Source organism: Panulirus ornatus, chromosome 18, assembly GCF_036320965.1.
Source record: "Panulirus ornatus isolate Po-2019 chromosome 18, ASM3632096v1, whole genome shotgun sequence".
Classification (NCBI taxonomy): domain Eukaryota; kingdom Metazoa; phylum Arthropoda; class Malacostraca; order Decapoda; family Palinuridae; genus Panulirus; species Panulirus ornatus.
Genome location: NC_092241.1, coordinates 24,677,478 through 24,703,613, shown reverse-complemented (window position 1 = coordinate 24,703,613; position 26,136 = coordinate 24,677,478). Strand labels below are relative to the sequence as shown.

The 26,136-nt window shown below is 45.9% G+C and overlaps 1 protein-coding gene across 3 annotated transcripts in view; it reads left to right on the top strand.

The window, feature by feature from the left end:
- The window catches only part of LOC139754889 (uncharacterized), a 131,005-nt gene extending 105,621 nt beyond the window's left edge, over positions 1-25,384 (top strand). For 2 of the 3 annotated variants that reach the window (XM_071672716.1, XM_071672714.1), the window contains exons 2-5: positions 5,908-5,990; positions 10,635-10,952; positions 13,310-13,581; positions 24,798-25,384. In XM_071672716.1, coding sequence (XP_071528817.1) covers positions 5,918-5,990; positions 10,635-10,952; positions 13,310-13,581; positions 24,798-25,271 — 1,137 coding nt within the window. In that variant the 5' untranslated portion in view covers positions 5,908-5,917 and the 3' untranslated portion in view covers positions 25,272-25,384. The remainder of the gene's footprint in view (positions 1-5,907; positions 5,991-10,634; positions 10,953-13,309; positions 13,582-24,797) is intronic. The other variant, XM_071672715.1, reaches the window with a different exon arrangement.
- Positions 25,385-26,136: the final 752 nt, after the last annotated feature.

The window sequence follows — 26,136 nt, the reverse complement described above, 5'->3', positions numbered from 1 at the left end:
AACAGCCAAAAGTCTCTCTTTTACACGCCTGTCAATTAACACGTAATCCAATAACGCCCTCTATCCATCTCTTCTATTCACAAAGGTATACTTATGTATATCTCTGTTTTTAAACCAGGTATCCCCATTCACTTGTCCTTTTTCAGCATACAAATCCACAAGCTCTTCACCATCTCCATTTACAACACTAAACACCCCATGTACACAACTTATACCCTCAACTGCCACATTACTCATCTTTGTATTCAAATCACCCATCGCTGTAACCCGGTCTCGTGTGTCTAAGCTTGTAACACACTCACTCAGCGCTCCCAGAACATTGCCTCTCATGATCTTTCTTCTCATGACCAGGTGCATAGGCACCAATAATCACCCATATCTTTCCATCCACTTTCGCTTTTACCTATATCAATCTAGAGTTCACTTTTCTACACCCAATCACATACTCCCACAACTCCTGATTCAGGAGTGCTACACCTTCCTTTGCTCTTGTCCATTTGGTAGACATGTGATTGTTTACAATCACATGTTTACCAGATGGCGTCCTAGCTTCGTCTCTTCGATGTATATCAACTGACTGTTATATTTCTCTCTTGTGTCTCCCCTGATGATGTGATTATTACACGAAAGTTCACTTGGGAACGTTTCGTGTTTCATTTTCCCCGTGGACTCATAGGAATATCTTGATCACGGGCAAAATTGTGATCCTTTCCAATATATATATATATATATATATATATATATATATATATATATATATATATATATATATATATATATATATTTGCTTTGTCGCTGTCTCCCGCGTTTGCGAGGTAGCGCAAGGAAACAGACGAAAGAAATGGTCCAACCCACCCCCATACACATGTATATAAATGCGTCCACACACGCAAATATACATATATACACAGCTTTCCATGGTTTACCCCAGACGCTTCACATGCCCTGATTCAATCCACTGACAGCACGTCAACCCCGGTATACCACATCGATCCAATTCACTCTATTCCTTGCCCTCCTTTCACCCTCCTGCATGTTCAGGCCCCGATCACACAAAATCTTTTTCACTCCATCTTTCCACCTCCAATTTGGTCTCCCACTTCTCCTCGTTCCCTCCACCTCCGACACATATATCCTCTTGGTCAATCTTTCCTCACTCATTCTCTCCATGTGCCCAAACCATTTCAAAACACCCTCTTCTGCTCTCTCAACCACGCTCTTTTTATTTCCACACATCTCTCTTACCCTTACGTTACTTACTAGATCAAACCACCTCACACCACACATTGTCCTCAAACATCTCATTTCTAGCACAACCATCCTCCTGCGCACAACTCTATCCACAGCCCACGCCTCGCAACCATACAACATTGTTGGAACCACTATTCCTTCAAACATACCCATTTTTGCTTTCCGAGATAATGTTCTCGACTTCCACACATTCTTCAAGGCTCCCAGAACTTTCGCCCCCTCCCCCACCCTATGATCCACTTCCGCTTTCATGGTTCCATCCGCTGCAAGATCCACTCCCAGATATCTAAAACATTTTACTTCCTCCAGTTTTTCTCCATTCAAACTTACCTCCCCAATTGACTTGACCCTCAACCCTACTGTACCTAATAACCTTGCTCTTACTCACATTTACTCTTAACTTTCTTCTTTCACACACTTTACCAAACTCAGTCACCAGCTTCTGCAGTTTCTCACATGAATCAGCCACCAGCGCTGTATCATCAGCGAACAACAACTGACATTTCCCAAGCTCTCTCATCCCCAACAGACTTCATACTTGCCCCTCTTTCCAAAACTCTTGCATTCACCTCCCTAACAACCCCATCCATAAACAAATTAAACAACCATGGAGACATCACACACCCCTGCCGCAAACCTACATTCACTGAGAACCAATCACTTTCCTCTCTTCCTACACGTACACATGCCTTACATCCTCGATAAAAACTTTTCACTGCTTCTAACAACTTGCCTCCCACACCATATATTCTTAATACCTTCCACAGAGCATCTCTATCAACTCTATCATATGCCTTCTCCAGATCCATAAATGCTACATACAAATCCATTTGCTTTTCTAAGTATTTCTCACAAACATTCTTCAAAGTATATATATATATATATATATATATATATATATATATATATATATATATATATATATATATATATATATATATATATATATGTATATATATATATATATATATATATATATATATATATATATATATATATATATATATATATATATATATATATATATATATATATATATATATATTACATACAAACCTCCAGCAGCCAGGATCGGTCATAGGACCCCTATGCAACAGGCGAGAGCGGTACCGCTAGGGTATGATCGCCCCTAATTGGGGTCCCAGGTTCGATCCTGGTTGTTGGAGGTTTGTATGTTCTATGAAGCTGCGCTTCATATGCACTTTGTTCGTGTATATATATATATATATATATATATATATATATATATATATATATATATATATATATATATATATATATATATATATATATATATATATATACATGTATATATATATATATATATATATATATATATATATATATATATATATATATATATATATGTATGTATATATATATATATATATATATATATAAAATGGGTATGTTTGAAGGAATAGTGGTTCCAACAATGCTGTATGGTTGCGAGGCGTGGGCTATGGATAGAGTTGTGCGCAGGAGGATGGATGTGCTGGAAATGAGATGTTTGAGGACAATGTGTGGTGTGAGGTGGTTTGATCGAGTAAGTAACGTAAGGGTAAGAGAGATGTGTGGAAATAAAAAGAGCGTGGTTGAGAGAGCAGAAGAGGGTGTTTTGAAATGGTTTGGGCACATGGAGAGAATGAGTGAGGAAAGATTGACCAAGAGGATATATGTGTCGGAGGTGGAGGGAACGAGGAGAAGAGGGAGACCAAATTGGAGGTGGAAAGATGGAGTGAAAAAGATTTTGTGTGATCGGGGCCTGAACACGCAGGAGGGTGAAAGGAGGGCAAGGAATAGAGTGAATTGGAGCGATGTGGTATACAGGGGTTGACGTGCTGTCAGTGGATTGAATCAAGGCATGTGAAGCGTCTGGGGTAAACCATGGAAAGCTGTGTAGGTATGTATATTTGCGTGTGTGGATGTGTGTATGTACATGTGTATGGGGGGGGGGGGGTTGGGCCATTTCTTTCGTCTGTTTCCTTGCGCTACCTCGCAAACGCGGGAGACAGCGACAAAGTATAAAAAAAAAAAAAAAAAAAAAAAAAAAAAAAAATATATATATATATATATATATATATATATATATATATATATATATATATATATATGGTTGTTTAATTTGTTTATGGATGGGGTTGTTAGGGAGGTAAATGCAAGAGTTTTTGGAAAGAGGGGCAAGTATGAAGTCTGTTGGGGATGAGAGAGCTTGGGAAGTGAGTCAGTTGTTGTTCGCTGATGATACAACGCTGGTGGCTGATTCATGTGAGAAACTGCAGAAGCTGGTGACTGAGTTTGGTAAAGTGTGCGAAAGAAGAAAGTTAAGAGTAAATGTGAATAAGAGCAAGGTTATTAGGTACAGTAGGGTTGAGGGTCAAGTCAATTGGGAGGGAAGTTTGAATGGAGCAAAACTGGGGGAAGTAAAGTGTTTTAGATATCTGGGAGTGGATCTGGCAGCGGATGGAACCATGAAAGCGGAAGTGGATCATAGGGTGGGGGAGGGGGCGAAAATCCTGGGAGCCTTGAAGAATGTGTGGAAGTCGAGAACATTATCTCGGAAAGCAAAAATGGGTATGTTTGAAGGAATAGTGGTTCCAACAATGTTGTATGGTTGCGAGGCGTGGGCTATGGATAGAGTTGTGCGCAGGAGGATGGATGTGCTGGAAATGAGATGTTTGAGGACAATGTGTGGTGTAAGGTGGTTTGATCGAGTAAGTAACGTAAGGGTAAGAGAGATGTGTGGAAATGAAAAGAGCGTGGTTGAGAGAGCAGAAGCGGGTGTTTTGAAGTGGTTTGGGCACATGGAGAGAATGAGTGAGGAAAGATTCACCAAGAGGATATAAGTGTCGGAGATGGAGGCAACGAGGAGAAGTAGGAGACCAAATTGAAGGTGGAAAGATGTAGTGAAAAAGATTTTGTGTGATCGGGGCCTGAACATGAAGGAGGGGGAAAGGAGGGCAAGGAAAAGAGTGAATTGGATCGATGTGGTATACCGGGGTTGACGTGCTGTCAGTGGATTGAATCAGGGCATGTGAAGCGTCTGGGGTAAACCATGGAAAGCTGTGTAGGTATGTATATTTGCGTGTGTGGATGTATGTATATACATGTGTGTGGGGGTGGGTTGGGCCATTTCTTTCGTCTGTTTCCTTGCGCTACCTCGCAAACGTGGGAGACAGCGACAAAGCAAAAAAAAAAAAGGAAGCAAAAATATATATATATATATATATATATATATATATATATATATATATATATATATATATATATATATATATATATATTTATTTATATTTATTATTATACTTTGTCTCTGTTTCCCGCGTTTGCGAGGTAGCGCAAGGAAACAGACGAAAGAAATGCCCCCCCCCCCATACACATGTATATACATACGTCCACACACGCTGGGCCCTGGATGATCACTTGGCTTTGGAGGATCACTGATCCCTGGATGATCACTGGGCCCTGGATGATCACTGGGCCCTGGATGATTCCTGTGCCCTGGATGATCACTGGGCTCTGGAGGATCACTGGACCCTGGATGATCACTGGGATCTGGATGATTGCTGTGCCCTGGATGATCACTGGGCCCTGGATGATCACTGGACTCTGGAGGATCACTGGTCCCTGGATGATCACTGGTCCCTGGATGATTGCTGTGCCCTGGATGATCACTGGGCTCTGGAGGATCACTGGTCCCTGGATGATCACTGGGCCCTGGATGATTGCTGTGCCCTGGATGATCACTGGGCCCTGGATGATCACTGGGCTCTGGAGGATCACTGGTCCCTGGATGATCACTGGGCCCTGGATGATCACTGGGCTCTGGAGGATCACTGGTCCCTGGATGATCACTGGGCCCTGGATGATCACTGGGCCCTGGATGATCACTGGGCCCTGGATGATCACTGGGCCCTGGATGATCACTGGGCTCTGGAGGATCACTGGTCGCTGGATGATCACTGGTCCCTGGATGATCACTGGGCCCTGGATGATCACTGGGCCCTGGATGATTCCTGTGCCCTGGATGATCACTGGGCTCTGGAGGATCACTGGTCCCTGGATGATCACTGGGCCCTGGATGATTGCTGTGCCCTGGATGATCACTGGGCTCTGGAGGATCACTGGTCCCTGGATGATCACTGGGCCCTGGATGATTGCTGTGCCCTGGATGATGACTGGGCCCTGGATGATCACTGAGCCCTGGATGATCACTGGGCTCTCGAGGATCACTGGACCCTGGATGATCACTGGGCCCTGGATGATTGCTGTGCCCTGGATGATCACTGGTCCCTGGATGATTACTGGGCCCTGGATGATCACTGGGCTCTGGAGGATCATTGGTCACTGGATGATCACTGGGCCCTGGATGATCACTGGTCTCTGGAGGATCACTGGTCCCTGGATGATCACTGGTCCCTGGATGATCACTGGGCCCTGGATGATCACTGGGCTCTGGATGATCACTGGGCCCTGGAGGATCACTGGGCCCTGGATGATCACTGGGCTCTGGATAATCACTGGGCCCTGGATGATCACTGGGCTCTGGATGATCACTGGGCCCTGGAGGATCACTGGGCCCTGGATGATCACTGGGCTCTGGATGATCACTGGGCCCTGGATGATGCTGGATGATGGATGATTACTCTCCTGCAGGGTGAGGACCATGACGCTTCTGGTGCTGACGCTGCTGACGATGGCTCATCTGGTGTCCTGCTTTCACCCGCACCCCATTGATGGTAAGACGTCCTGCCCAACCTTGATGTATGGTAGGTAAGACCCTGGCCTACCTGTATGGTAGGTAAGACCCCTGGCCTACCTGTATGGTAGGTAAGACCCTGGCCTACCTGTATGGTAGGTAAGACCCTGGCCTACCTGTATGGTAGGTAAGACCCTGGCCTACCTGTATGGTAGGTAAGACCCTGGCCTACCTGTATGGTAGGTAAGACCCTGGCCTACCTGTATGGTAGGTAAGACCCCCGGCCTACCTGTATGGTAGGTAAGACCCTGGCCTACCTGTATGGTAGGTAAGACCCTGGCCTACCTGTATGGTAGGTAAGACCCCGGCCTACCTGTATGGTAGGTAAGACCCCGGCCTATCTGTATGGTAGGTAAGACCCTGGCCTACCTGTATGGTAGGTAAGACCCCGGCCTACCTGTATGGTTGGTAAGACCCCGGCCTACCTGTATGGTTGGTAAGACCCTGGCCTACCTGTATGGTTGGTAAGACCCCGGCCTACCTGTATGGTAGGTAAGACCCTGGCCTACCTGTATGGTAGGTAAGACCCCGGCCTACCTGTATGGTAGGTAAGACCCCGGCCTACCTGTATGGTAGGTAAGACCCCGGCCTACCTGTATGGTAGGTAAGATCCCCGGCTACCCGTATTGTAGGTAAGACCCTGGGCTACCTGTATGGTTGATAAGACCCTGGCTACTGTATGGTTGGAAAGACCCTGCCTACCTGTATGGTTGGTAAGACCCTGGGCTACCTGTATGGTAGGTAAGACCCCGGCTACCTGTATGGTTGGTAAGACCCTGGCCTACCTGTATGGTTGGTAAGACCCTGGCCTACCTGTATGGTTGGTAAGACCCTGGCCTACCTGTATGGTAGGTAAGACCCCGGCCTACCTGTATGGTAGGTAAGACTCCGGCCTACCTGTATGGTAGGTAAGACCCCGGCCTACCTGTATGGTAGGTAAGATCCCCGGCTACCCGTATTGTAGGTAAGACCCTGGGCTACCTGTATGGTTGATAAGACCCCCGGCCTACCTGTATGGTAGGTAAGATCCCCGGCTACCCGTATTGTAGGTAAGACCCTGGGCTACCTGTATGGTTGATAAGACCCTGGGCTACTTGTATGGTTGGAAAGACCCTGGCCTACCTGTATGGTTGGTAAGACCCTGGGCTACTTGTATGGTAGGTAAGACCCCGGCCTACCTGTATGGTTGGTAAGACCCTGGGCTACTTGTATGGTTGGTAAGACCCTGGGCTACCTGTATGGTAGGTAAGACCCTGGGCTACCTGTATGGTTGGTAAGACCCTGGCCTACCTGTATGGTTGGTAAGACCCTGGGCTACTTGTATGGTTGGTAAGACCCTGGGCTACCTGTATGGTAGGTAAGACCCCGGCCTACCTGTATGGTTGGTAAGACCCTGGCCTACCTGTATGGTTGGTAAGACCCTGGGCTATTTGTATGGTTGGTAAGACCCTGGGCTATCTGTATGGTAGGTAAGACCCTAGCCTACCTGTATGGTAGATAAGATCCTGGGCTACCTGTATGGTAAGTAAGACTCCAGCCTGATGTATGGTAGATAAGATCCTGGGCTACCTGTATGATAGGCAAGGCCCCGGCCTAACTGTACAGTAGGTAAAATCCCTCCCTAATGTATAGTAGGCAAGAACCTGGGCTACTTGTATGATAGGTAAGACATCATACCACCCCTAACTATGTGGTAGGTAAGACATCATACCACCCCTAACTGTGTGGTAGGTAAGATATTATACCACCCCTACTTCTGTGGTAAAACACCCCTGCCTGTACTATATGTATGATTTTATAAGAACCTTAAATGTTTGATAGGTAAGACAATGGTCAACCACACCTCCTTGTATGATAGGTAGGGCACTAGGCAACCACCGATGCTCATATGATAGGTAGGACACTGGACACCCACTCCTGCTTGTATGATAGGTAAGGCACGGGGCAACCACCCCTGCTTGTATGATAGGTAAGACACTGGCCAACCACCCCTGCCTGTATGATACATAGGACACTGGGCAACCACCCCTACCTGTATGATAGGTAAGGCACGGGGCAACCACCCCTGCTTGTATGATAGGTAAGACACTGGACACCCACCCCTGCTTGTATGATAGGTAAGGCACGGGGCAACCACCCCTGCTTGTATGATAGGTAAGACAGTAGACACCCTCCCCTGCTTGTATGATGGGTAAGACACTGGGCAACCACCCCTGCTTGTATGATACATAGGTCACTGGGCAACCACCCCTGCCTGTATGATACATAGGACACTGGGCACCCACCCCTGCCTGTATGATAGGTAGGACACTGGACAACCACCTTTGCCTGTATGATAGGTAGGACATTGGCCAACCACTCCTGCCTGTATGATTGGTAGGACACTGGGTAACCATCCCTGCCTGTATGATTGGTAGGACACTGGGTAACCATCCCTGCCTGTATGATAGGTAGAACACTGGGCCACCACCCCTGCCTTTATGATAGGTAGAACACTGAGCCACCACCCCTGCCTGTATGATAGGTAGAACACTGAGCCACCACCCCTGCCTGTATGATAGGTAGAACACTGGGCCACCACCCCTGCCTGTATGATAGGTAGAACACTGGGCAACCACCCCTGCCTGTATGATAGGTAGAACACTGAGCCACCACCCCTGACTGTATGATAGGTAGGACACTGGGCAACCACCCCTGCCTGTATGATAGGTAGAACACTGAGCCACCACCCCTGCCTGTATGATAGGTAGAACACTGGGCTACCACCCCTGCCTGTATGATAGATAGAACACTGAGCCATTACCCCTGACTGTATGATAGGTAGAACACTGAGCCACCACCCCTGCCTGTATGATAGGTAGAACACTGGGCCACCACCCCTGCCTGTATGATAGGTAGAACACTGGGCTACCACCCCTGCCTGTATGATAGATAGAACACTGAGCCATTACCCCTGACTGTATGATAGGTAGGACACTGAGCCACCACCCCTACCTGTATGATAGGTAGAACACTGGGCAACCATCCCTACCTGTATGATAGGTAGAACACTGGGCCACCACCCCTGACTGTATGATAGGTAGAACACTGGGCAACCATCCCTACTTGTATGATAGGTAGAACACTGGGCCACCACCCCTGCCTGTATGATAGGTAGAACACTGAGCCACCACCCCTGACTGTATGATAGGTAGAACACTGAGCCACCACCCCTGACTGTATAATAGGTAGAACACTGAGCCACCACCCCTGCTTGTATGATAGGTAGAACACTGGGCCACCACCCCTGCCTGTATGATAGGTAGAACACTGAGCCACCACCCCTGCCTGTATGATAGGTAGAACACTGAGCCACCACCCCTGCCTGTATGATAGGTAGAACACTGAGCCACCACCCCTGCTTGTATGATAGGTAGAACACTGGGCCACCACCCCTGCCTGTATGATAGGTAGAACACTGAGCCACAACCCCTGCCTGTATGATAGGTAGAACACTGAGCCACCACCCCTGACTGTATGATAGGTAGAACACTGAGCCACCACCCCTGCCTGTATGATAGGTAGAACACTGGGCCACCACCCCTGACTGTATGATAGGTAGAACACTGAGCCACCACCCCTGCCTGTATGATAGGTAGAACACTGAGCCACCACCCCTGACTGTATGATAGGTAGAACACTGGGCCACCACCCCTGCCTGTATGATAGGTAGAACACTGGGCCACCACCCCTGACTGTATGATAGGTAGAACACTGAGCCACCACCCCTGACTGTATGATAGGTAGAACACTGAGCCACCACCCCTGCCTGTATGATAGGTAGAACACTGGGCCACCACCCCTGACTGTATGATAGGTAGAACACTGGGCCACCACCCCTGCTTGTATGATAGGTAGAACACTGGGCCACCACCCCTGCCTGTATGATAGGTAGAACACTGGGCCACCACCCCTGACTGTATGATAGGTAGAACACTGGGCCACCACCCCTGCTTGTATGATAGGTAGAACACTGGGCCACCACCCCTGCCTGTATGATAGGTAGAACACTGGGCCACCACCCCTGCCTGTATGATAGGTAGAACACTGGGCCACCACCCCTGCCTGTATGATAGGTAGAACACTGGGCCACCACCCCTGCTTGTATGATAGGTAGAACACTGAGCCACCACCCCTGCCTGTATGATAGGTAGAACACTGAGCCACCACCCCTGCCTGTATGATAGGTAGAACACTGAGCCACCACCCCTGCTTGTATGATAGGTAGAACACTGGGCCACCACCCCTGACTGTATGATAGGTAGAACACTGAGCCACCACCCCTGCCTGTATGATAGGTAGAACACTGGGCCACCACCCCTGACTGTACCACATAAGTGGACGACGTGAGTCAGCTAGAGTAGTCGTACCACATAAGTGGACGACGTGAGTCAGCTAGAGTAGTCGTATCACATAAGTGGAAGACGTGAGTCAGCTAGAGTAGTCGTACCACATAAGTGGACGACGTGAGTCAGCTAGAGTAGTCGTACCACATAAGTGGACGACGTGAGTCAGCTAGAGTAGTCGTATCACATAAGTGGAAGACGTGAGTGAAACTAATACAGATCTTGTGCTAATGTTTCAGAATGTATCGTCAAAGGTGATGATGGAGATGGGGTCAAGTTCAGTACGTACAAAGATTCAGTGGAATTTTACTTGGCTGCGTTTTCTGAGGACCAGGATGTGAAGCTGCAGGTCAAGCAAGAAGCGATGGCTTCCGCGAGTCTGAAGAACACTCCCAGCTTGACGTGGATGAAGGTACTGTTGAACATGACTCTTGAACCACAGCTGCTTGTCAACGACGTTACCACCTCGTTCACCCAAGGGGAGGTCAGGCTCGTGAGTGGAGCACCAAAATGGATCACCATCAACAACGCTTATGTTCTGAGGGAATGTCCTCAAGGTCAGTACTGCTAGGCAGGGTCAGGCAGGGGTCAGGCAGGTCACTACACGAAGGGTTCGTCTCATGGTTGGGTTTTCTGAGACTTGGTGTTGTATTCAAGTGTGAAGTATAATGCTATACAACAGCAATCATATTTTGATTATCATTTATAATATTGTTGATGAACGATCTAAAGATATGATAAGAAAGTAGTGTACATGTTTACAAGGTGTGTGTTGGCGGGATAAAGTGCCTCGTCTGGTTCCTATGTAAGACGAGCCTCATGGAGCGACGCTCAGGATTTGAGGAGAATGATATGTTCAGATTGAGTTGTACGACTGTGAAGTTCCTTCTCTCGTGAGAGTTGTGAAGTAGAGAGGTTGTATAAGTTGTGGCTTGGTTGTATGTAGTGACACAACAATGATGGAGGTTGGATGTGTTGCAGTCGAGCAGATGTGACCACCATCCACACCTGCCACAGTAGTGGCGTGTCTCCACATGGCCACCTCTGCAGCCGGGCCTCACAACAATGGTCGCACGAATGGTATCTTACTATCACTTAGAAGGTCCCACATGTTGGCTTCCCTGCCAACAACAGTGAGGCAGAAGTTCCCTCACCTGAAGTGCCTTTATCTACACTTGCCTCAGACAAGTTCAGGTCCACTTGGCTCGCGTGAAGGGAGGAACTTCGCCGGCCATTGTGAGAGGAACCAGTCATAGAGGAGGTTACAATACTGAATGTCTGACACCATTACAGATACAGAGGTGGCTGGCTGGGACAGCGCGATCAGGTTAAACATTTTGAACGTGAACACGTGGTAGATATCAGTCGTCACATTTTCTTTCTTTCTATATAAGATTATGATAAACCCGAGGCCTACTACCTACTGATACACTGCCAGGCCAGACACTGTCTTGTGCACCATGACCTCTCCCTGCAGTCTTGCTCCTCCTTAACGTCTAGTAAAGTCTACTTCACTCAGCCAGAACGCTAACACTCGTACTGTCTCATGTGTTATTGTGACATTACCCACAACTCGGAGAGTGTTCAGTGTACAGTCTTGCGTGGCAGCAGCCACGGAGGACCGCGCTCCTACAACCATGACATGAACACTACCCCGTGGCTGGTGACCCTGCAGCACTGGACGCTGGGGAACTATGTTTTTATTAGCTGAGACGGCACGAGCAGTTACATGCCCTAATTAAGTTCATCTCATTCATGCTCTCTCTCTCTCTCTCTCTCTCTCTCTCTCTCTCTCTCTCTCTCTCTCTCTCTCTCTCTCTCTCTCTCTCATGGTCAGCAATGCTACCCGCTGCATCACGAAGGTCTATCTGCCCTTGACTTGTGTGTTCCATGTTCTGGTTCCATGAGATGGTAAGGGCAGTCAGAGTTTGTGGGGCCGCTCGCTGGTGGCTTGTAGAGCCGCATCTGTGTTAGTCAACCATCTGGAGAACCATATTTCCACCTCAGTTCTCACTCGCGTCATTGGTTGGTCGCCTGGAGTCTGAGTGACTACCTAAATTAGATGTGGTTCTAGCTCTAGAGTTGAGTGTGAGCCTGACACAACATTCCTACTGTGGTCACATCGGGGCTGCTGGGAACAAACACAAGGCACCAAGATTAAGATTTTGTTAGGACAAATGATGCTGGACCAGCTTTTCCGCATCACCCGGCCAGTTCTATTCATACTTTCCGTCACCAAACCGTCCAATCACACTATGCGTTGCTCTGCGTGTGGATGTGACGATGTCTGGCTATATGTTGGAAGTGTGTGGCAGTTGCTGGATGTCTAGGAGTTCCTCATCCTGGCAGAGAGGGCTGAGTACTGTAGCGGAAGTGGTGTTCATCTTGAAAGAAGGCAGGAAGAGAGAGGAAGGAATTCAGGAAGAATAGGGTTTTTGATTACCAAAAAGAAAGGCTTAAATGTTCTTCAGTAAAGTGGCAAGTCTTTCGAATCGATTGTTGAACAAGATAATGACGATTACGAACGTAGAAGAAAAGACGAGAGGGGCTGCATACGTGAGGCTTGTGGGAACTGTGTGTACGTGAGGATGATAGGGTAAGGTTGAGGCATGGGATGGGGGCTATTTGTACTGAACTTTCTTTCGTCTTGTTTAAGATCAAACACATTTTTCTGGTCGCCAGTCGCGAGGTGGACACTTGTTCCTACCACCAGATACTTTACTCAGCTTCCACGACACATACTGCAAGTCGTCCTGGGGATATGATGTAACAATAGAATGAGAAACATAAATGTCAGCTATTTTCATGGCCCGAGGGTCTGGTAACTCTGGCTGGAAACTGACAACACAGATAGGAAAAGTTTAATTCTGTTTTCTGATTTATACAAAGTCAGGATGGACAATTTTCTTTTCAGGATTGCCAACATTAGTACTGGGAAGTACTAAAAACAGAGACGTTCCCTCGTCTGCAGACGAGGAGAGGCTGATCCTCATACCCACACAAGACACAAAGGTGACCTTGGAAGTGTCTGGTCAGAGGGCTCTCTTGTGCCTGAACAACAGCACTCGTCAACCAGTATTTCTGTTAGATGATGACGAGCAGGTGGAAAGGCAACATATCCCCCTGGAGAAAGACACGCCCATTTATCTCACGGTGACCTACAGTGATGCAGACGTTACACTCAAGGTAGATGACTTGATAGATCCGCTTGTGATCAAGATGATAGATAAGTGATTTTAACTTCCTAGTCCTCTTTCATAATATCTTGACATGAGTATACGAAAGTTAATATATATATATATATATATATATATATATATATATATATATATATATATATATATATATATATATATATATATATATATATATATAAATATAAGAGCAAGGTTATTAGGTACAGTAGGGTTGAGGGTCAAGTCAATTGGGAGGTAAGTTTGAATGGAGAAAAACTGGAGGAAGTAAAGTGTTTTAGATATCTGGGAGTGGATCTGGCAGCGGATGGAACCATGGAAGCGGAAGTGAATCATAGGGTGGGGGAGGGGGCGAAAATCCTGGGAGCATTGAAGAATGTGTGGAAGTCGAGAACATTATCTCGGAAAGCAAAAATGGCTATGTTTGAAGGAATAGTGGTTCCAACAATGTTGTATGGTTGCGAGGCGTGGGCTATGGATAGAGTTGTGCGCAGGAGGGTGGATGTGCTGGAAATGAGATGTTTGAGGACAATGTGTGGTGTGAGGTGGTTTGATCGAGTAAGTAATGTAAGGGTAAGAGAGATGTGTGGAAATAAAAAGAGCGTGGTTGAGAGAGCAGAAGAGGGTGTTTTGAAATGGTTTGGTCACATGGAGAGAATGAGTGAGGAAAGATTGACCAAGAGGATATATGTGTCGGAGGTGGAGGGAACGAGGAGAAGTGGGAGACCAAATTGGAGGTGGAAAGATGGAGTGAAAAAGATTTTGAGTGATCGGGGCCTGAACATGCAGGAGGGTGAAAGGCGGGCAAGGAATAGAGTGAATTGGATCGATGTGGTATGCCGGGGTTGACGTGCTGTCAGTGGATTGAATCAGGGCATGTGAAGCGTCTGGGGTAAACCATGGAAAGTTGTGTGGGGCCTGGATGTGGAAAGGGAGCTGTGGTTTCGGGCATTATTGCATGACAGCTGGAGACTGAGTGTGAACGAATGTGGCCTTTGTTATCTTTTCCTAGCGCTACCTCGCACACATGAGGGGGAGGGGGATGGTATTCCATGTGTGGCGAGGTGGCGATGGGAATGAATAAGGGCAGGCAGTGTGAATTGTGTGCATGGGTATATATGTATGTGTCTGTGTGTGTATATATATGTGTACATTGAGATGTATGGGTGTGTAGGTTTGCGTGTGTGGACGTGTGTGTATATACATGTGTATGGGGGTGGGTTGGGCCATTTCTTTCTTCTGTTTCCTTGCGCTACCTCGCAAATGCGGGAGACAGCGACAAAGCAAAATAAATAAATGAATATATATATATATATATATATATATATATATATATATATATATATATATATATATATATGTATATATATATTCTTTTTTCTTTCATACTATTCGCCATTTCTCGTGTTAGCGAGATAGCGTCAAGAACAGAGGACTGTGCCTTTGAGGGAATATCCTCACCTAGCCCCTTCTCCGTTGTTTCTTTTGAAAAATAAAAAAAAAAAAGGGGGGAGGATTTCCAGTCCTCCCCCCGCTCCCTCCCCTTTTAGTCGCCGTCCACGACACGCAGGGAATACATGGGAAGTATTCTTTTTCCCCTATCCCCAGGGATATATATATATATATATATATATATATATATGTGTGTGTGTGTGTGTGTGTGTGTGTGTGTGAATCAGGTGTTTGCTTTGAAGAATGTATGTGAGAAATACTTAGAAAAGCAAATAGATTTGTATGTAGCATTTATGAATCTGGAGAAGGCATATGATAGAGTTTATCTCTGTTGAAGGTATTAAGCGTATATGGTGTAGGGGGTATGTTGCTAGAAGCAGTAAAAAGTTTTTATCAAGGATGTAAGGCATGTGTACGTGTAGGAAGAGAGGAAAGTGATTGGTTCTCAGTGAATGTCGGTTTGCGGCAGGGATGCATGATTCTCCATGGTTGTTTAATTTGTTTATGGATGGGGTTGTTAGGGAGGTGAATGCAAGAGTTTTGGAAAGAGGGGCAAGTATGCAGTCTGTTGTGGATGAGAGGGCTTGGGAAGTGAGTCAGTTGTTGTTTGCTGATGATACAACGCTGGTGGCTGATCCAGGTGAGAAACTGCGGAAGTTAGTGACTGAGTTTCGTAAAGTGTGTGAAAGAAGAAAGCCGAGAGTAAATGTGAATAAGAGCAAGGTTATTAGGTTCAGTAGGGTTGAAGGACAAGTAAATTGAGAGGTAAGTTTGAATGCAGAAAAACTGGAGGAAGTGAAGTGTTTTAGATATCTGGAAGTGGATTTGGCAGCGGATGGAACCATGGAAGCGGAAGTGAGTCACAGGGTGGGGGAGGAGGTGAATGTTCTGAAGAATGTGTGGAAGGCGAGACCGTTATCTCGGAGAGCAAAAATGGGTATGTTTGAAGGAATAGTGGTTCCAATAATGTTGTACGGTTGCGAGGCATGCGCCATAGATAAGGTTGTGCGGAGGAGGGTGGATGTGTTGGAAATGAAATGTTTGAAGTCAGTATGTGGTGTGAGGTGGTTTGATCGAGTAAGTAATGAAAGGGTAAGAGAGATGTGTGGTAATAAAAAGAGTGTGGTTGAGAGAGCAGAAGAAGGTGTATTGAAATGGTTTGGTCACACGGAGAGAGTGAGTAAGGAAAGATTGACAAAGAGGATATATGTGTCAGGGGTGGAGGGAATGAGAAGTGGGAGGCCAAATTGGAGGTGGAAGGATGGAGTGAAAAGATTTTGAGCGATCGGGGCCTGAACATACAGGAAGGTGAAATTCGTGCAAGGAATAGAGTGAACTGGAACGATGTGGTATACCGGGGTCGACTTGCTGTCAGTGGTTTGAACCAGGGCATGTGAAGCGTCTGGGGTAAACTATGGAAAGTTTTGTGGGGCCTGGATGTGGAAAGGGAGCTGTGGTTTCGGTGCATTACACATGACAGCTAGAGACTGAGTGTGAACGAATGTGGCCTTTTTGTTTTTTCCTGGCGCTACCTCGCTGGAGGGGGCGGGGGAATATTTTTCCATGTGTGACGGGGTGGCGACGAGAATGGATGGAGGCAGCAAGTATGAATATGTACATATGTATGTATATATGTATATGTCTGTGTATGTATATGTATGCATACGTTGAAATGTATATGTATGTATATGTGCTTGTATGGGCTTTCATGTATACACATGTGTATTTGGGTGGGTTGGGCCATTCTTTCGTCTGTTTCCTTGTGCTACCTCGCTAACGCGGGAGACAGCGACTAATTATAATAAAATACACACACACACACACACACACACACACACACACACACACACACACACACACACACACACACACATATATATATATATATATATCCCTGGGGATACGGGAAAAAAAATACCTCCCATGTATTCCCTGCATGTCGTAGAAGGCGACTAAAAAGGGAGGGAGCGGGGGGCTGGAAATCCTCCCTCTTTTTTTTTTTTGTTTTTTTTAATTTTCCAAAAGAAGGAACAGAGAAGGGGGCCAGGTGAGGATATTCCCTCAAAGGCCCAGTCCTCTGTTCTTAACGCTGCCTTGCTAACACGGGAAATGGCGAATAGTATGAAAAAAAATAATATACATATATATATATATATATATATATATATATATATATATATATATGTGTGTGTGTGTGTGTGTGTGTGTGTGTGTGTGTATGTGTGTGTGTGTGTGTGTTTATGTATTTCATTATAATCAATCGCTGTCTCCCGCGTTAGCGAGGTAGCACAAGGAAACAGACGAGGAATTGCCCAACCCACCCACATACACATGTATATACCTAAACGCCCATACACGCATATATACATACATATACATTTCAACGTATACATACATATACATACACAGACATATAGATACACACACACACACACACACACACACACACACACACAAATATATATATATATATATATATATATATATATATATATATATATATATATATATATATATATATATATGCACATACACATATGCATATATACACGTATACACATAAATACAAATGTACACAACAAAGGCCACATGTAATGGACCAAAACCACAGCTCCCCTTCCACATCCAGGCCCCACAGAACTTTCCATGGTTTACCCCAGACGCTTCACATGCAGTGATTCAATCCATTGACAACACGTCGACCCCGTTATACCACATCGTTCTAATTCACTTTGTTCCTTGCACTCCTTTCACCCTCCTGTATGTTCAGGCCCTGATCGCTGAAAATCTTTTTCACTCCATCCTTCCACCTACAATTTGGTCTCCCGCTTCTCCTTCTTCCCTCCACCTCTGACACATATATCCTCTTTGTCAATCTTTCCTCACTCATTCTCTCCATTTCAATACACCCTTTCAAACCATTTCAATACACCCTTTTCTGTTCTCTCAACCACACGCTTTTTATTACCACACCACATATTGTCCTCAAACATTTCATTTCCAACGCATCCCCCCCACCTCCGCACAACCCTATCTATAGCCCACGCCTCGCAACCATATATCATTGTTGGAACTACTATTCCTTTAAACGTACCCATTTTTGCTTTCCGAGATAACGTTCTCGCCTTCCGCACGTACTTCATCGCTCTCAGAACCTTTGCTTTCTCCCCCACCCTGTGATTCACTTCCTCTGTTAAGTTCACTCCCAGATATCTGAAACACTTCATTTCCTCCAATTTTTCTCCATTCAAACTTACCTCCCAGTGAACTTGTCCCTCAACCCTATTGAACCTAATTCCCTTGCTCTTATTCACATTTGCGTTTAACTTTCTCCTTTCACACACTTTTCCAAACTCAGTCACCAACTTGTGCAATTTCCCACTCGAAGCAGCCACCAGAGCTGTATCACCGCCGAACAACTACTGACTCGCTTCCCAAGCCCTCTCATCCCCAACAGTCTCTATACTCGCCGCTTTCTCCTAGACTCGCATTTACTCCCTCACAATCCGATCCATAAAGAAACTGAACAACCATGAACACATCACACAGCCCTGCCACAGACTAACCTTTGACTGAGAACAAGTCACTCTCCTCTCTTCCAACTCATATAAATGCCTGACACCCTTGATAAAATCTCCTCTGCTTCTAGCAACTTTTCTTCCACATCATATATTCTTGAGACCTTCCGCATGGTTTCTCTATCAACCTCATCATTTTCTTTTTCCAAATGCATAAATGCCACATACACATCCATTTGCTTCTCTACGTATTTCATACATTCAATTTTTAAAGCGAACACCTCATCCACACATCTTCAAGCACTTTTGAAAGACTGCTTCTCCTCAGTCTGATGCTCTGTACATGTCTTCACCCTTTCAATCAACACCTTCCCATACAACTTACCATTAACTTTTAGTGATAATGAAAAGATTTTTTGGAAGGAGGTAAAGAAAGTGCGTAAGACAAAAGAACGTATTGGAACATTGGTGAGGGGTTCTAATGGGGAGGTGATGACAAGTAGTGGTGACATGAGAAGGAGATGGAGTGAGTATTTTGAATGTTTGTTGTATATGTTTGATGATAGAGTGGCAGATATAGGGTGTTTTGGTCGAGGTGGTGTGCCAAGTGAGAGGGTTAGGGAGAATGATTTGGTAAACAGAGAAGAGGTAGTAAAAGCTTTGAGGAAGATGAAAGCTGGCAAGACAGCGGGTTTGGATGGTATTGCAGTGAAATTTATCAAAAAAGGGGGTGACAGCGTTGTTGACTGGTTAATAAGGGTATTTAATGCATGTATGACTCATGTTGAGGTGCCTGAGGATTGCCGGAATGCATGCATAGTGGCACTGTACAAAGGCAAAGGGGATAAAGGTGAGTGCTCAAATTACAAAGATATAAGTTTGTTGAGTATTCCTGGGAATTATATGGGAGGGTATTGATTGAGAGGGTGAAGGCATGTACAGCGCATCAGACTGGGGAAGAGCAGTGTGTTTTCAGAAAAGGTAGAGGATGTGTTAATCAGGTGTTTGTTTTGAAGAATGTATGTGAGAAATACTTAGAAAAGCAAATGGATTTGTATGCAGCATTTATGGATCTGGAGAAGGCTTATGATAGAGTTGATAGAGATGCTCTGTGGAAGGTATTAAGAATATATGGTGTGAGAGGCAAGTTGTTAGAAGCAGTGCAAAGTTTTTATCGAGGATGTAAGGCATGTGTACGAGTAGGAAGAGAGAAAAGTGATTGGTTCCCAGTGAATGTCGGTTTGCGGCAGCGGTGCATGATATCTCCATGGTTGTTTAATTTGTTTATGTATGGGTTTGTTAGGGAGGTGAATGCAAGAGTTTTGGAGATAGGGGCATATATGCAGTCTGTTGTGGATGAGAGAGCTTGGGAAGTGAGTCAGTTGTTGTTCGCTGATGATACAGCGCTGTTGGCTGATTCGGGTGGGAAACTGCAGAAGTTGGTGAGTAAGTTTGGTAAGTGTGTGAAAGAAAGCTGAGAGTAAATGTGAAAAAGAGCAAGGTTATTAGGTAGTGTAGGGTTGAGGGACAAGTCAATTGGGAGGTAAGTTTAAAAGGAGAAAAACTGGAGGAAGGGAAGTGTTTTAGATATCTGGGAGTGGATTTGGCAGCGGATGGAACCATGGAAGGGGAAGTGAGTCACAGGGTGGGGGAGGGGGCGAAAGTTCTGGGAGCTTTGAGGAATGTGTGGAAGTCGAGAACATTGTCTCGGAAAGCAAAATTGGGTATGTTTGAAGGAATAGTGGTTCCAACAATGTTTTATGGTTGCGAGGCGTGGGCTATAGATAGGGTTGTGCGAAGGCGGGTGGATATGTTGGAAATGAGATGTTTGAGGACAGTATGTTGTGTGAGGTGGTTTGATCGAGTAAGTAATGAACGGGTAAGAGAGATGTGTGGTAATAAAAAGAGTGTGACTGAGAGAGGAAAAGAGGGTGTTTTGAAATGGTTTGGTCACACGGAGAGAGTGAGTAAGGAAAGATTGACAAAGAGGATATATGTGTCAGAGGTGGAGGGAACGAGAAGTGGGAGACTATATTGGAGGTGGAAGAATGGAGTGAAAAAGATTTTCAGCGATTGGGGCCTGAACATCCAGGAGGGTGAGATTCGTGCAAGGAATAAGAGTGAATTGGAACGATGTGGTATACCGGATTCGACAGGGGGGGTGTCATTTCGTGTGTGGAGGGGTAGCGGCGAGAATGGATGACGGCAGCATGTATGAATATGTGTATGAGTATATATGTATATGTCCCTGTATTGATATGTTTGTATACGTTTACATATATAGGTATGTATAAATGCGTGTGTGGGCGTTTATGTATATACATGTGTACGTGGGTGGGTTGTGCTATTCTCTAGTCTGTTTCCTTGCAAACCTGCTGCCTTGCCGGCTTTCATCTTCCGCAACGCTTTTACTACCTCTTCTCTGTTTATCAAATCATTTTCCCTAACCCTCTCACTTTGCACACCACCTCGACCAAAACACCCTATATCTGCCACTCTATCATCAAACACATTCAACAAACCTTCAAAATACTCACCCCATCTCCTTCTCACATCACCACTACTAGTTATCACCTCCCAATTAGCCCCCTTCACTGAAATTCCCAGTTGCTCCCTTGTCTTACGCACTTTGTTTACCTCCTTCCAAAACATTTTTTTATTCTCCCTAAAATTTAATGATACTATCTCACCCCAACTCTCATTTGCCCTCTTTTTCACCTCTTGCACCTTTCTCTTGACATCCTGTCTCTTTCTTTTATACATCTCCCACAGAATTGCATTTTTTCCCTGCAAAAATCGTCCAAATGCCTCTCTTCTCTTTCCCTAATAATCTTACTTCTTCATCCCACCACTCACTACCCTTTCTAATCAACCCACCTCCCACGCTTCTCATGCCACAAGCATCTTTTGCACAAGCCATCACTGCTTCCCTAAATACATCCCATTCCTCCCCCACTCCCCTTACCTCCTTTGTTCTCACCTTTTTCCATTCTGTACTCAGTCTCTCCTGGTACTTCTTACACAAGTCTCCTTCCCAAGCTCACCTACTCTCACCACTCTCTTCACCCCAAAATTCTCTCTTCTGAAAACCCTTACAAATCTTCACCTTCGCCTCCACAAGATAATGATCAGACATCCCTCTAGTTGCACCTCTCAGCACATTAACATCCAAAAGTCTCTCTTTCGCGCGCCTATCAATTACCACGTAATCCAATAACGCTCTCTGGCCATCTCTCCTACTTACATACGTATACTTATGTATATCTCGCTTTTTAAACCAAGTATTCCCAATCTCCAGCCCTTTTTCAGCACATAAATCTACAAGCTCTTCACCATTTCCATTTACAACACTGAACACCCCATGTATACCAATTATTCCCTCAACTGCCACATTACTCACCTTTGCATTCAAATCATCCATCACTATAACCCGGTCTTGTGCATCAAAACCACTAACACACTCATTCAGCTGCTCCCAAAACACTTGCCTCTCATGATCTTTCTTCTCATGCCCAGGTGCATATGCACCAATAATCACCCATCTCTCTCCATCAACTTTCAGTTTTACCCATATCAATCTAGAATTTACTTTCTTACACTCTATCACATACTCCCACAACTCCTGATTCAGGAGTACTGCTACTCCTTCCCTTGCTCTTGTCCTCTCACTAACCCCTGACTTTACTCCCAAGACATTCCCAAACCACTCTTCCCCTTTACCCGATCGGCTAATGGGGAGGTGATAACAAGTAGTGGTGATGTGAGAAGGAGATGGAGTGAGTATTTTGAAGGTTTGTTGAATGTGTTTGATGATAGAGTGGCAGACATAGGATGTTTTGGTCGAGGTGGTGTGCAAAGTGAGAGGGTTAGGGAAAATGATTTGGTAAATAGAGAAGAGGTAGTAAAAGCTTTGCGGAAGATGAAAACCGGCAAGGCAGCAGGTTTGGATGGTATTGCAGTGGAATTTATTAAAAAAGGGGGTGACTGTATTGTTGACTGGTTGGTAAGGTTATTTAATGTATGTATGATTCATGGTGAGGTGCCTGAGGATTGACGGAATGCTTGCATAGTGCCATTGTACAAAGGCAAAGGGGATAAGAGTGAGTGCTCAAATTACAGAGGTATAAGTTTGTTGAGTATTCCTGGTAAATTATGTGGGAGGGTATTGATAGAGAGGGTGAAGGCATGTACAGAGCATCAGATTGGGGATGAGCAGTGTGGTTTCAGAAGTGGTAGAGTATGTGTGGATCAGGTGATTGCTTTGAAGAATGTATGTGAGAAATACTTAGAAAAGCAAATGGATTTGTATGTAGCATTTATGGATCTGGAGAAGGCATATGATAGAGTTGATAGGGATGCTCTGTGGAAGGAATGAAGAATATATGGTGTGGGAGGCAAGTTATTAGAAGCAGTGAAAAGTTTTTATCGAGGATGTAAGGCATGTGTACGTGTAGGAAGAGAGGAAAGTGATTGGTTTTCAGTGAATGTAGGTTTGCGGCAGGGGTGTGTGATGTCTCCATGGTTGTTTAATTTGTTTGTGGATTGGGTTGTTAGGGAGGTGAATCCAAGAGTTTTGGAAAGAGGGGCAAGTATGCAGTCTGTTGTGGATGAGAGAACTTGGAAAGTGAGTCAGATGTTGTTCGCTGATGATACAGCGCTGGTGGCTGATTCATGTGAGAAACTGCAGAAGCTGGTGACTGAGTTTGGTAAAGTGTGTGAAAGAAGAAAGTTAAGCGTAAATATGAATAAGAGCAAGGTTATTAGGTACAGTTGGGTTGAGGGTCAAGTTAATTGGGAGGTATGTTTGAATGGAGAAAAACTGGAGGAAGTAAAGTGTTTTAGATATCTGGGAGTGGATCTGGCAGCGGATGGAACCATGGAAGCGGAAGTGAATCATAGGGTGGGGGAGGGGGCGAAAGTTCTGGGGGCCTTGAAGAAAGTTTGGAAGTCGAGAACATTATCTCGGAAAGCAAAAATGGGTATGTTTGAAGGAATAGTGGTTCGAACAATGTTGTATGGCTGCGAAGTGTGGGCTATGGATAGAGTTGTGCGTAGGAGGGTGGACGTGCTGGAAATGAGATGTTTGAGGACAATATGTGGTGTGAGGTGGTTTGATCGAGTAAGTAATGTAAGGGTAAGAGAGATGTGTGAAAATAAAAAGAGTGTGGTTGAGAGAGCAGAAGAGGGTGTTTTGAAATGGTTTGGTCACATGGAGAGAATGAGTGAGGAAAGATTGACCAATAGGATATATGTGTCAGAGGTGGAGGGAATGAGAAGTGGGAGACCAAATTGGATGTGGAAGGATGGAGTGAAAAAGATTTTGAGTGATCGGGGCCTGAACGATGTGGTATACCGGGGTCGACGTGCTGTCAATGGATTGAACCAGGGTATGTGAAGCGTCTGGGGTAAACCATGGAAAGTTGTGTGGGGCCTGGATGTGGAAAGGGAGTTGTGGTTTCGGTGCATTATTACATGACAGCTAGAGACTGAGTGTGAACGAATGTGGCATTTGTTGTCTTTTCCTAGCGCTGCCTCGCAGGCATGAGTGGGTAGGGGGTTGTTATTCCATGTGTGGCGAGGTGGCGATCGGAATAAATAAGGCAGAAAGTATGAATTATGTACATGCGTATATATGTATATGTCTGTGTGTATATATATATGTGTGTGTACATTGAGATGTATAGGTATGTATATTTGCGTGTGTGGACGTGCATGTATGTACATGTGTATGTTGGTGGGTTGGGCCATTCTTTCGTCTGTTTCCTTGCGCTACGTCGCTAACGCGGGAGACAGCGACAAAGCAAAATAAATAAAGTAATACATATATACATATATATATATATATATATATATATATATATATATATATATATATATATATATATATATATATATATATATATATATATAGAATCATTCTTGGTCACCATTTCCTGCCTTAGTGAGGTAGCGCCAGAAACAAACGATATTGCCTGTGTTCATAATATGTATTCGTTGTGTCAGATGCTATTCATCGTGTATACATGTCAACATCATCATGTATACATGTCAACATGATCTTCTGTTAGGATGTCGACGTGTGACAGACGCTGGAGGGGAGAGCTCCAGTATGTGGCTTTCTCACCATGTCACTTTTTGCGTTCCTGTGGACACACTGTATATGGTCGCCTCACGTTGTCACTGTAGGACGACATCGTATCTCTTCACTACAGTGGTTCCCGCTCTCTCTCTCATGCAGGTCTGGAGCGACGACGAGAGAATGGCGTCTGTGATAACGACGCAGAGAAACGAAAAAAGACTCAAGTTCATCCGGGATGACGTGAAAGGACTGGTGTCTATTGTGCAGTGTATGGAGTGCCTCACGCAAGGTACGCAAGCTTCATCCACTACACTTCACCCACTGGAGAAGGGAGAGGTGTCCTTAGTGCCTGCAGGAACCAATGAGGGTAGCAAGGATGGTGATGAAGGTAAAGTTAGAGAGAGAGAGAGAGAGAGAGAGAGAGAGAGAGAGAGAGAGAGAGAGAGAGAGAGAGAGAGAGAGAGAGAGGGGCCCTTGTACAGGACCAAGGATTGTGGATGGTTCAGCGACCAGGCGCTGGTGTGGGAGGTGGGGGCGGGCTGCACGGTGGCAGGCAGGAAGGTCAGGGTGCACCCAGGAGAGGGAGAGGCTGTGAGCTGGACGAGAATGATCCTGCAAGACTGCGACAAGTGAGAGGAGGCTGACCTGATAGAAGGAAAGAAAGAAATATCTGAAATGTAACATGACTGAAAAGAGGGAGTTGACTGTTATGAGGGAGGTGTCTGCGTTGACGGATAGCACTGAGGCAATGTGAGGGAGAGGGCTGGGATGTGGGAGAGGGCTGGGGTGAGGGAGAGGGCTGGTATGTGGGAGAGGGGTGGGGTGAGGGAGAGGGCTTGGGTGTGGGAGAGGGCTGGAGTGTCGGAGAGGGCTGGGGTGAGGGAGAAGGCTGGGATGTGGGAGAGGGATGGGTGACGGAGAAGGCTGGGATGTCGGAAAGGGATGGGGTGAGGGAGAGGGCTTGAATGTGGGAGAGGGCTGGGTGAGGGAGAGGGCTGGGATGTGGGAAAGGGCTGGGGTGGGGAAGAGGGCTGGAGTGTGGGAGAGGGCTAGGTAAGGGAGAGGGCTAGGGTGTGGGAGAGGGCTGGGGTGAGGGGAGGGCTGGGTGAGGGAGAGGGCTGGGATGTTGGAAAGGGATGGGGTGAGGGAGAGGGCTGAAGTGTGGGAGAGGGCTGGGTGAGGGAGAGGGCTGGGATGTGGGAAAGGGCTGGGGTGGGGAAGAGGGCTGGAGTGTGGGAGAGGGCTGGGTGAGGGAGAGGGGCTAGGGTGTGGGAGAGGGCTCGGGTGAGGGAGAGGGCTGGGATGTCGAAAAGGGATTGGGTGAGGGAGAGGGCTGGAGTGTGGGAGAGGGCTGGGTGAGGGAGAGGGCTGGGATGTCGGAAAGGGATGGGGTGAGGGAGAGGGCTGGAGTGTGGGAGAGGGCTGGGTGAGGGAGAGGGCTGGGATGTGGGAAAGGGTTGGGGTGGGGAAGAGGGCTGGAGTGTGGGAGAGGGCTGGG